General features: G+C 41.5%; 1 protein-coding gene across 8 annotated transcripts in view; it reads right to left on the bottom strand.

Moving 5' to 3' along the window:
• Positions 1–12,982, bottom strand: part of txndc16 (thioredoxin domain containing 16) — a 49,567-nt gene that overhangs the window by 6,336 nt on the left and 30,249 nt on the right. For 2 of the 8 annotated variants that reach the window (XM_036954475.2, XM_036954476.2), the window contains exons 16-18: positions 9,398–9,536; positions 2,939–3,114; positions 2,331–2,521 (exon numbers count right to left, since the gene is read on the bottom strand). In XM_036954475.2, coding sequence (XP_036810370.2) covers positions 2,331–2,521; positions 2,939–3,114; positions 9,398–9,536 — 506 coding nt within the window. Of the gene's footprint in view, positions 1–2,330; positions 2,522–2,938; positions 3,115–4,808; positions 7,564–7,652; positions 7,737–7,770; positions 7,945–9,397; positions 9,537–12,982 lie in introns of those variants that run through there. The other 6 variants (XM_021573689.3, XM_090210789.1, XM_021573690.3 and 3 more) reach the window with 4 other exon arrangements.

The raw sequence follows: 12,982 nt of genomic DNA, 5'->3' as shown, positions 1-12,982 counted from the left end.
ATTGCCTGTTCGACTGAAAGGTCAAATTTACAGTCGGAATTGATACAAGCCACTTTGTCAACCTGCCAATGGGTGTAGATCCTAGAGGTTAAATAGGGGTGCCAGCAACAAGAGGTACTGAAAAAAATCTACTGGTAGGGGTAGCTGGTATCAAATCCTGAAGGCCATCTCCTACTGTTGTTCCCTTGAGCAAGGCATTTAACCTAAACTGCTGCATTATCTCCTTCCCATGACTGACCCTGTGCTCCAACCACTCAAATGTGAGTGTGTCTAGAAGGGGTTGAAATAAAACAAGACATTTCCATATGATATGGCATTAGCCATCAATGCATAGAGAGGAGATAAATGTGAGCCAATGACCCACTCTACTGTCAATTCAGGCTTTAGTGGGATTGGGCTTGCCTATGAAAGCAACTGTAAATGTCATATACTCAGACTGAGACAATGGGTCTGTTTGAATTACACATAAATTAGGAGAAGCCAAGATATATGCACAGGTTGTGTGCATTATCACCTGGTCGAGCTTGAAAGGAGTCATCTGCCATACTCTCAATGGGTTTGGATCCCTCTGGTAAATGCAAGCAGTTTGGTGGGAAAGACCTCAGATTTGTTCGGGAGGGTGAAGTGTTACCAAACGTCCAGACAGAAATGTATTGTATAGAGCAGACTGGTTCACAGTCTGTGGAATTGGGAGTAGTGTCAGCTCTAGACATCGCAGCGCTATCTGCAACGGTGTACAGAACTTCGGTGTATAGATTTTCTCTAAACGATATTTCCACATTTCGTAACTGAACAAAATGTTAATACGGATCAAACCCCAAATCAAAATGTAAGATACAGTAAGCTTGGTATAGAAACACGAGTATCATAAGATGTCCTAACAGTAAATGTACCTTTCCGTCAAAGTTTAATTGATGTCTATAGGGTTTCTGATTATGATAGATGAATAAAAACTCTCGAGTCAGCTCCAGAAAATAAAAAACATCAACACGGTCTAAACGTCGAACACTTCAAGTTGACGAATGATGTGCTTCTCCAGACAGAGAAAGCGCAGGGTGTTCTCATTAGTGCACGCAATGCAAAACATTAACATTTTGCAACAGTAAACAAAAAACAAGCGTTTATTGGACAACTCTAGGTAGGCCATCCCTGTTTCAGTCCGTTTTCTTCCATTGGATGCCTAATGAACACAAACCAGAAAGAGGGGGCATTAGCCTGAAAAGAACCTCAATCTATGGTGAGTGCTGTATGATGACAGGACTATAACTGGCAACCATCAGACACAATTAAGAGATACAGTTCCCTCCAGAGACAGAGGAAGTGGATTGGAAGCGTCTCAGGAAAACATCCTCCTTCCTCTACTGTACTTCCTTCATTTCAGCTCCCTCTGTCACTAGAAGTGGAATAACTGAAAGAAAAACCTGACGCCTAGTCTTTGGAGGTTTGTCGATGAGTGTGCATTTTGGGTAGAAACCAGCAAGGCATCAGTCTGTCACACACATATATACAATACTAATCCGCCCACAAAACAAAAGCGATTGGATTAGCTCAAAAAGGCTCTGGAGAAAGAGGTTTGAATGAATGAATGAATGAATAAATAGAGGTGATCTCATGAATGGTGGTGACAGATGGAGCTGTGTGGTACAATACTCAGACAGGACACCGTCACCTGAGATTACAGACTCTTGGCAAAGACTCAATTGACAAAAAAGCACATACACGTACACAGAATGGCTTGAATGACACAATCAGGAAAAAGACCATAAGATCGGCCTACTCCATTATTCACTGACCCATACAGTAGAGAATGGGAAATGTATGTGATTATGTTGATTAATAGGTTGTGTTGACATGATTGCATAGATTATGTGTGTGATCTGGAGCATGTGATGCAATGCACACTTCTGTGCATGAAGACAAAGTACCATATCTTCTCAACACAACCAGATATGCCTAGATTTGCATATGTAGCACAACACTTCTATACACAAGTAATACATATGGGCAGTGGTGAATGAAATAACTGATGTTGGGAATGTGCAAATAGGAGCTGGTAGTCAGAGCCTTCAACTTGCAGCCATGGCAGCAGGGCTGTGCCCCCCTTAAAGGCCAGAAACTGCAGGTGCAAATGCAGCATTCGTCAATCATCATAGAGTGCACTTCCATATGTGGAAGCAAAGTACAAGTTATTTTTCTTTAATTGTTCTTTGCTGATAAACTTATTTCTAACAGTGGTCATTTTGGTCACTGCCAGTGTAAAGTGTGTAAATTAAGGAAACACTGGACCAACCAAGTACATTAACACCCCCCCCCCCCCCCCCCTCCCATACCTGCAGGTGGTTCTTCACCATCCTCCACTCTCTGCAGCCACTGCAGAATGGGCTGTACCATTAAGGGTCTGCCAGTGGGGTAGTGGAAGACCTCTCCTCCTGTGGCCAGCTGGGAGACCACCAGGGCAGGAAGCAGAGGCAGGAAACCCAGGTATGCCTCCAGGACAGCCTTACCTGCAGGGGTATGACCCCTGGAACACACAAGATACCCCTCAACACAAAAATACACCCTGCATTCACTGGTTTTTCCATCCAACCAATCCAACCAGTCAATGAGCTGAGATTCAATTCAAAGACAAAAGTAAAACACAATCCGTTTTGAAAATAGTGGGTCATTGGCAGAAAATAACAGAGTTGAAAAGACAATGGAGTTATACAACCCCAATTCTGAATCATACTTTGCCTTGAAACAGTATATTGAAATGTTCCTCCCAAGTGGACGACAAGATAAAAAAATGATGAACATTTAATGCTAATGCCACTAGAACTAAACCTTTCTGTTACATAATTGGGCTATGGCTGCCTTGCCCTGAACTGTGTGTTCCCGACACTCTGAAACCTACTGCAACCCTTCATTGACGTGGGACACGTAATGCTCCGGTACATACAGGTGGATCCAGCAGGGCAGGTAGGGGTTGAGCAGTCCTGTGTTCAGCAGACTCCTCATATCATCCAATACTCTCTTGTTCCCTTTCCTCCCACTCTCCTCTTCTCCCACAAAGAGCAGCAGAAGTTTTTTTTTAACCTCCAGATACAGGGGCAGGTTCTCCACTGTCAATTCTGGCTGGAAGGGGTACAGAGGGCAAAAAAAGGTGATCAATGATAAATACAGTGTGTTGCAAAAGTATTCATCCTCCTTGGATTTGATTTTGTTACAAAGTGGGATTAAAATGTATGTGTCATTCTTTTGTCCACAATCTACACAAAATATAAAAAAATTAATATTAATAAAACTATATCACACACACACATACAGTTGATGTAGGAAGTTTACATACACCTTAGCCAAATACATTTAAACTCCGTTTTTCACCATTCCTGACATTTAATCCTAGTAAATATTCTGTTTTAGGTCCTTCCTGAGTGGTATGACGGCTGCGTGGTCCCATGGTGTTTATACTTGCGTACTATTGTTTGTGCAGATGAACGTGGTACCTTCAGGCGTTTGAAAATTGCTCCCAAGGATGAACCAGACTTGTGGAGGTCTACAATTTTGTTTCTGAGGTCTTGGCTGATTACTTTTTCTTTTCCCATGATGTCAAGCAAAGAGACACTGAGTTTAAAGGTAGGCCTTGAAATACATCCACAGGTACACCTCCAATTGACTCAAATGATGTCAATCAGAAGCTTCTAAAGCCATTACATTTTCTGGAATTTTCCAAGCTGTTTAAAGGCACAGTCAACTAAGTGTATGTAAACTCCTGACCCACTGGAATTGTAATTAAGTGAAATAATCTGTCTAAACAATTGTTGGAAAAATGGCTTGTGTCATGCACAAAGTAGATGTCCTAACTGACTTGCCAAAACTATAGTTTGTTAATTAACAAGAAATTTGTGGAGTGGTGGAAAAATGAGTTTTAATGACACCAACCTAAGTGTATGTAAACTTCTGACTTCAACTGTACACAACACACATACACACACATATATATTAGTCGTTGCACAAGTATTCAGCTCCTTTGTTTAGGCCTACATTTTGGCTTAAATCACATAAGTTATATGGAAAATGATAGGGGTTGAAATTATTTTTGAATGACTAAGAGAGCATTTCGAAAGCCTCAAAGAAGGTCAGCCATTGGTAGATGGGTAACAACAATAACAAATCAGACATTGAATATCACTTTTTTTTACTCCCTTTAACTCCCCAATTTCATGGTATCCAATTGGTAGTTACAGTCTTGTCTCATCGCTGCAACTCCGGTACGGACTAGGGAGAGCCGAAGGCCGAGAGCCGTACGTCATCCGAAACACAACCCAACCAAGCTGCACTGCTTCAAGACACAATGCCCACTTAACCCGGAAGCCAGCTGCAGGAAACACTGTACACCTGGTGACCTTGGCAGCGTGCACTGCGCCCAGCCCCCCACAGGAGTCACTAGTGCACGATGGGACAAGGACATCCCTGCCAGCCAAACACTCCCCTAACCCGGACGATGCTGGGCCAATTGTGCACCGTCTCATGGGTCTCCAGGTCACGGCCGGCTGCGACAGAGCCTGGACTCGAACCAAGAATCTCTAGTGGCCTTAGACCACTGCGCCACTCAGGAGGCCCTGAATGTCTCTTTAAGCATGGTCAAATTAATAATTGTGCTGTGGATTATGTTTTAAACTACCCAGACAAAGATAGCCGTCCTTCTTCACTGAGCTGTAGGATAGGAAGGAAACTGCTCAGGGATGTTACAATGAGGCCATGGGTGATTTTAAAACAGTTCAATGGCAGAAAAATGTGGATGGATCAACATTGCAGTGACTTCACAATAAGTACATACATTTTTATTTATTTAACTAGGCAAATCAGTTAAGAACAAATTCTAGGAACAGTGGGTTAACTGCCTTGTTCAGAGTTTTTAGATTTTTACCATGTCAGCTCAGGGATTTGATCTTGCAACCTTCCAGTTACTAGTCCAACGCTCTAACCACTAGGCTACCTGCCTACCCATGACAGCGTGAAAGGAAGAATACAAATATATAGAACATGCATCTTGTAAGCAACAAGGCACTAAAGTAATATTACAAAAAAAAACATAAAAGGAATACACTTTCTGGCCTAAATGCAAAGCCTTATGGTTGGGGCAAATCCAACACATCACATCACTGAGTAACTGCAGCCTTATTTTCAAGCATGTTGGTGGCTGCTTCATGGGATGGGTTTTTCTTGACATCAGCATATCCAGGATAAAAAGAAACGGGATGGCACTAAGCAAAGGCAAAATCCTAGAGGAAAACCTGCTTCAGTCTCATTTACACTAGACACTGGGAGAGGAATTCACCTCCACCGGACAATAACCTGCAACAGAAGGCCAAACCTACACTGGAATTGTTTACCAAGAAGCAATGGTGTAATGTACTGAAGTAAAAATACAACCTTTTTTTGTTTGTATCTGTACTTAATTTATATTTGACAACTTTTACTTCACTACATTCCTAAAGAATGTAATGTACTTTTTACTCCAAACATTTTCTCTGGAACCCAAAAGTACTCGTTACATTTTGAATGCTTAGCAGGACAGGAAAATGGTCCAATTCACACACTTATCAAGGGAACATCCCTAAGGTCTCTGATCTGACATACTCAAAACACAAATGCATAATTTGTAAATAATATCAGTGTGCCCCTGGCTATCCGAAAAGAAAAAAGAAAATTGTGCTGTCTGGTTTGCTTAAGATAAGGAATTTGTAATGATTTATTACTTTTACTTTTGATACTTAAGTATATTTTATAAATTACATTTACTTTTGATACTGATAGGTTTGGTTTCTGAGCTTTATATATTATTCATCATTAGGTTTAATAGAGACATGAAGGGAGCCATCGGTAAGCTTGGGAAGGGCTGAGTGCAGGGAAAACAATCACAAGTAGCAGTACTGATAAGGGGAGGAACCGTGTAAGGCCCATATCACTCAGCTCTCTGCAATAATGATGCAATGTTGAGTGATAAGGAGGAGACTCCACCCAAAGTGTGGTATATATACTACCACGAGTAAAACCATGTTTTTGTCTAATGCAGCTGTATTGACCCTCTGGGCAGAATAAACTTTGTTTAAAGCTTTCCTAGTGTCTGTTGAGTTTGTACTCTGAAAATTAGAACCTAACAATACTTAAGTACATTTAAAACCAAATACTTTTACTCAAGTACTATTTTACTGGGTGACTCACTTTTACTCAAGTATAACAATTGAGTTATTTTTCCACCACTGCCAGGAAGACATTGCATTTTCCAAGTTACAGTTTTGACTTAAATCTGCTGGAAAATGGAAAGACTTGAAAATTGCCATCAAGCCACAATCCAACATCTTCAAAGAGCTTAAAAAAACAACAACCTAGTTACAGTTTTGAATTAAATAGAGTTGAAAATTGAGAAATTGAAAATTGAGAGGCGACTCTGGGATGCTGGCCTTCTAGGCAGAGTTACAAAGAAAAAGCCATATCTCAGACTGGCCAATAAAAAGAAAAGATTAAGATGGCTAAAACACAGACACTGGACAGAGAAACTCTGCCTAGAAGGCCAGCATCCCGGAGTTGCCTCTTCACTGTTGACGTTGAGACTGGTGTTTTGCGGGTACTATTTAATGAAGCTGCCAGTTGAGGACTTGTACATTAGTGTCTAGTTTGAGAAACGGACGCCTCACTTGTCCCCTTGCTCAGTTGTGCACCGGGGCATCCAGTTTGCACTGTTCTGTGAAGGGAGTAGTACACAGCGTTGTACAAGATCTTCAGTATCTTGGCAATTTCTCACATGGAATCGCCTTCATTTCTCAGAACAAGAATAGAGTGACGAGTTTCAGAAGAAAGTTCTTTGTTTGTGGCCATTTTGAGCCTATAATCAAACCCACAAATGCTCAGACACTCAATTACTCTAAAGAAGGCCAGTTTTATTGCTTCTTTAAATCTAAATTTTTCAGCTGTGCTATCACTTCAAAAGGGTTTTCTAATGATCAATTAGCTAATCAAGTGTATCATTTTAAAAGGCTAACACAATGTGCCATTGGAACATAGGAGTGATGGTTGCTGATAATGGTCCTCTGTACACCTATGTAGATATTATATTTTATTTTAAAATCAGCTGTTTCCAGTAACAAAGGTCATTTTCAACATTGAATGTCCACACAGATTTTCTGATCAATTTGATGCCATTTTAAATGGACAAAGAAAAATGGCTTTTCTTTCAAAAACAAGGACATTTCTAAGTGACCCCAAACATTTGAACGGTATTGTATGTTGAGTCTGCCTGTCGGAGGTGGAGTTCCAGAGCTCACAGGTGTGCCTGGCATGGATTGTGACTCCATCTCGTTCCTCGCCCTCTTCAACTGTGTCATTCACCGCCCGACTCTCCATCAATGCCAACTGGCTCTGGACCAATGCATCAGCTGTCGCCCCTATCTCTGCCCTCAGATAATGTTTCTCTTTCTGCTGGTGTGCCTTCAATGACTCGATCTCAGTCTTCAAAGTTTGAATCTGATCCATGTGCACCTTCATCAGATGAGCAGAATGGCCCCCATTGATTACAGTGGCCTATGATAGAAACGGTAGATCAATTAAGAATTAAAAGTGACTCCAACACAAATGCTGTGCACACATTTTAAGAATCTAGCAAAACTAACTGCTTTCTTGGCAATCATGCGTTTTTCCGATGCGGCCTGTTGTCCAGCCCTTTGTCCACATTTCTCAATGGATGGTTGTATGCTCTGCAAAAACATTCACGTTTTTAGTACACAATTATTTTTGATTTTTTTTATTTAACCTTCATTTAAACTATTTTATTACACAGTATACAGTACACAATGATAGGCTATATACATTTTTTTATTAAGAAAATGCACTGAAACAAAATACCTTTCGTTTTGGTGATCCTCTCAGGGCCGGCTCATTTCCTACTGTGGTACGGTCCTAACCCTGGAACGGGTAGCACCATTCTCTTTGCTCACAAAGTCACTTTTTTATATAAACAGCTCATTTTTGAATAGTAACTGTGTTAAGGGTGGAGTTGGGGCCGGGGTGAGGAGTACTGGAAAGGTGTGACTTTTATAGGCCATAAGTATACAGCAGATCGCCAATTCTCCTCACTTTGACTATGCTGTAACAGTGTTGCACCATGACCAGGATTTCTATTCATTTAAGTGAGCAGATTAGGGCTTTCAGGAGGAACAGAAAATCTAGTACAGCTAATAAAGTATTTTTTTAATCAATTAGTATATTTGAGTTTAACCACAATATTTTCTCTGTCTTTTCTGGTGGAATAAACTGAAATTCTATGGCTTGTTTAAAACAATATTTTGTTTTCAAATAACCTGAAGTGTATGAGAAAAAGGCCATTCTTGAACGTGGGGTTATTTACTAATTTGTAAATAAAGCCAGTTTGTTATTCTGTTTTTAGAGGGAGAGACACCCGCAAATTACCTCTAAATCTCACAGCATAATCTTTTAGTTGAGCAACCACTGTAGGGTGGCCGGAAATACTCTGTTAAGTACTCGTAAATGAGATGCCATACTGGGAACGCTTTTGTAATCTTAACAAATGGTTTGTGTGTGTCAAAACATTTTCTGTGATGCGTCTCATATCTGGTAGTGAGAAATTGTTATTTCTTACGAATATGTGGTGGCAAATTGTAATCAAAGTGTTTCTAAGTTTTTAATAAAATCAGATTGCGTGATACGACTTCAAATAAATATTTACACAGTAGCGGTTTCTGCTTTGTTCAGAGGAAGATGTTACACTCATCCTGGTTCAACAATTCAAATTATTACAATGACCAAAAATATTATATTTTAGAAGGACGCTGTACAGATGAACACACGTATAGACAGACAGACACCCTAGTATGAAAACACTGGCGTACCCCTTCATTTTTTAGGTCCATGTTTCTTAAATCCTGGTCCTGGGGACCCAAAGGGGTATACATTTTTGAACTAGTACTACACACTTGATTCCACGAATAAAATATTTGAATCAGGCCATATATAGCCCCTCTCTTTCCCTGTCTGCACATACAGTATGTGTACATGTAACGGATGTGAAATGGCTAGCTAGTTAGCGGTGCGCGCTAGTGGCGTTTCAATCAGTGACGTCACTTGCTCTGAGACCTTGAAGTAGTGGTTCCCCTCTTTTTTTGTGGAGCGATGGGTAACGATGCTTCGTGGGTGTCAGTTGTTGATGTGTGCAGAGGGTCCCTGGTTCGCGCCCGGGTATGGGCGAGGGGACGGTCTAAAGTTATACTGTTACATACACACATTACACACAGGAATAGGGTTTTCCAAATAGGCTTTTTTAACTATATCCATTCAAATGTTTGATGGATTATTTTTGGGGGATGGAATTTCTATCAACCTGTGATACAAACAGACTTACAAATGTATCCAGTAATGCTCTCTGGATGTGTGTAACCAGTTGGTCCGGCATGCAAAGGTTGAGAGAATGAGCCTCAGTTTGGCCTGTAGGTCCTCGTGACACCAGAATGGCAGGCAGCGTCACAGAATACTCCACAGCCCTGAGAACAGAAATACATTAGAATAACTTTTTCCCTCCCAGAAGGAACATCAATATTCATTATATTACAAAAAAAAATAAAAAAAGCACACACACACGCCTATACCCAAATAAGCACCCTATTCAAGATAAATATTTGGTGAGGTTGGCATATCTATTTTACATTCATTGTAGTCTCTTCCCACAGTCGCTGTATGAGCGCCATGAGTCGAAGTGAGACTAGTACATACATTTTTGTCATGACATCAGATATTTGCAGTCTAGTTGGATCTTTTGACTGGTGACCCAAAGCATTTCCACGTTCTGTCTCCGTACTGCTTGTTGTGACTTGGCTACCTGCTCAACTTTTTCACTTTTCAACTCTGAATAACTTATTTCATCAAACTCTGTATTTAACACGCTTACCAAGGTCCTCATTTTGTCTTTTTATAATCCAATGCCTTAGATCTGCAGGGCCTCCTCTGGACCAAAAAATAAAAGCTAAGTAACATTATGCCTTCTGATTGCAGTTGCTGTACTCGTAATACAGTGCCTTCAGAAAGTATTCAGATACCTTGACTTTTTCCACATTACAGCCTTATTCTAAAATGTATTTATTTTTTCTCAGCAAATCCACACACACCCCCTCCCCAAATAACAAAGCGAAACAGGTTTTTTGAAATGTTTGCAAATTTAAAAACAAAACTTAAAAATCTTATTTACATACGTTTTCAGACCCTTTACTATGATACTTGAAATTGAGCTCAGGTGCATCTTGTTTTTATTGAACATCCTTGAGCTGCGTCGACAACTTGATTAGAGTCCACCGGTGGTAAATTCAATTGATTGGGCATGATTTGGAAAGGCACACACCTGTCTATATAAAAAGGTCCCACAGTTGACAGTGCATGTCAGAGCAAAATCAAAGCCATTATGTCAAAGTAATTGTCAGTAGAGCTCCAAGACAGGATTGTGTCGAGGCACAGATCTGGGGAAGGGTACCAAAACATTTATGCAGCATTGAAGGTCCCCTAGAACACAGTGGATTCCATCAATCTTAAATGGAGAAGACCCTCCCTAGAGCTGGCTGCCCGGCCAAACTGAGCAATCGGGGAAGAAGGGCCTTGGTCAGGGAAATGACCAATAACCAGAAGGTCACTGACAGAGCTCCAGTTCCTCTGTGGAGCTGGGAGAATCTTCCAGAAGGACAACCATCTCTGCAGCACTCCACCAAATCAGGCCTTTTTGGTAGAGTGGCCAGACGGAAGCTGGTCCTCAGCGAAAGGCACGACAGCCCACTTGGTGTTTGCCAAAAGGCACCTAAACACTCTCAGACCATGAGAAACAAGATTCTCTGGTCTGATGAAACCAAGTGTGAACTCTCTGGCCTGAATGCCCGGAAATGTCTGGAGGAAACCTGACACCATGTTTTTCAGCAGCAGGGACTGAGATCGAGGGAAAGATTAACAGAACAAATTATACAGATCCTTGATGAAAACATGCTCCAGAGCACTCAGGACCTCAGACTGGAAGGTGAATCTTCACCCCAACAGGACAATGACCCAAAGCACACAGCCAAGAAAATGCAGGAGTAGCTTCGAGACAAGCGTCTGAATGTCTTTGAGTGGCCCAGCTAGAGCCCGGACTTGAACCTGATCGAACATCTGTGGAGAGACCTGAAAATACCTGTGCAGCAACACTCCTCATCCAACCTGACAGAGCTTGAGAGGATCTGCAGAGAGGAATGGGAGAAACTCCCCAAATGCAGGTGTGCCAAGCTTGTAGCATCATACCCAAGACAGTGAACGCTACCAAAGGTGCTTTAACAAAGTACTGAGTAAAGGGTCTTAATACTGATGTAAATTTGATATTTCAGATTATTGTTAATACATTTGCAAGAAAGAAAAAAAAGGGGTATTGTGTGTAGATTGATGGGGGGGGGGGGGGGTTAATCCATTTTAAAATAAGGCTGTAACGTAAAAAAGTGGGAAAAGGAGTCTGAATACTTTCCGAATGCACTGTATACAGGAGAACTATCGCCTTGTGGTGAGGATAGACGAGTTGCAAGCTCCGCTGCAGACACAAATCATTAGGCAAGGGCAATTTAAGTGTAGGAAAGAAGGATCCAGCATCTGTGCCACCAATAAATACAGGTACTAGTGTAATTTCCTCTGCACAGTCCCCGCAGCTGGACCGTATTCCCATGACTTCTGGAAAGACATGCTGGTCGGCATGCTCAACAGGTGTCGCTCATTCAGACGATAGACACATTAAACCGGTTTCCCCCACTAAGCAACTAGCCAGAGCCAGCCTTCTCAGGTCTGTGTTAAGCGCAGGGGTGGGCAATTCCAGTCGTCGGGGGCCTGAGTGGTGTCACAGCTTTGCCCCAGGTAACACACCTGACTCCAATCACCTAATCATGATCTTCACTTTAGAATGCAACTTGATTAAAATCAGCTGTGTTTGCTAGGGATGGAGAAAGAAAAATTGCTACACCAAATCAGGCCCCTGAGGATTGGAATTGCCCACCTCTGCTAGTGGGGTCTGAGCTGCCGAAGCCTCGCACCATTAGCTCTGGCAAATTGAAAACAAGTCATTGGAGACTCCATTACCCACAATATTAGACTTAAAAATAATCATCTCACAATCATACATTGTTTACCAGGGGAAAGGGCTACCGACAAAGGCTAATCTTAAAAATAAAACAAGGAAAATCAAATGTTGATACAGTAGTGGCTGTGACCAAAAGTTGAGAATGACAAATATTAATTCCCACAGTGTTTGCTGCTTCAGTGTCTTTAGATATTTGTCAGATGTTACTATGGAATACTGAAGTATAATTACAAGCATGTCATAAGTGTCAAAGGCTTTTACTGACAATTACATGAAGTTGAAGCAAAGAGTCAATATTTGCAGTGTTGACCCTTCTTTTTCAAGACCTCTGCAATCTGCCCTGGCATGCTGTCAATTAACTTCTGGGTCACATGACTGATGACAGCCCGTTCTTGCATAATCAATGTTTGGAGTTTGTCAGAATCTGTGGGTTTTTGTTTGTCCACCCGCCTCTTGAGGATTGACCACAAGTTCTCAATGGGATTAAGGTCTGGGGAATTTCCTGGCCATGTACCCAAAATATCGATGTTTTGTTCCCCGAGCCACTTAGTTACCACTTTTGCCTTATGGCAAGGTGCTCCATCATGCTGGAAAGGCATTGTTCATCACCAAACTATTCCTGGATTGTGGGGAGAAGTTGCTCTCGGAGGATGTGTTAGTACCATTCTTTATTCATGGCTGTGTTCTTATGAAAAATTGTGAGTGAGCCCACTCCCTTGGCTGAGACCTCACATGAACGGTCTCAGGATGCTTTATTGTTGGCATGACACAGGACTGATGGTAGAGCTCACCTGGTCTTCTCCGGACAAGTTTTTTCCGGATGCCCCAAACAATCGGAAAGGGGATTCAGAGAAA

This window comes from Oncorhynchus mykiss, chromosome 19, assembly GCF_057628025.1.
Source record: "Oncorhynchus mykiss isolate SJ-2025 chromosome 19, ASM5762802v1, whole genome shotgun sequence".
In the NCBI taxonomy this organism is placed as follows: Eukaryota; Metazoa; Chordata; class Actinopteri; order Salmoniformes; family Salmonidae; genus Oncorhynchus; species Oncorhynchus mykiss.
Note: the sequence above shows the minus strand (reverse complement) of the source record. Positions and strands in the feature narration are given on the sequence as shown.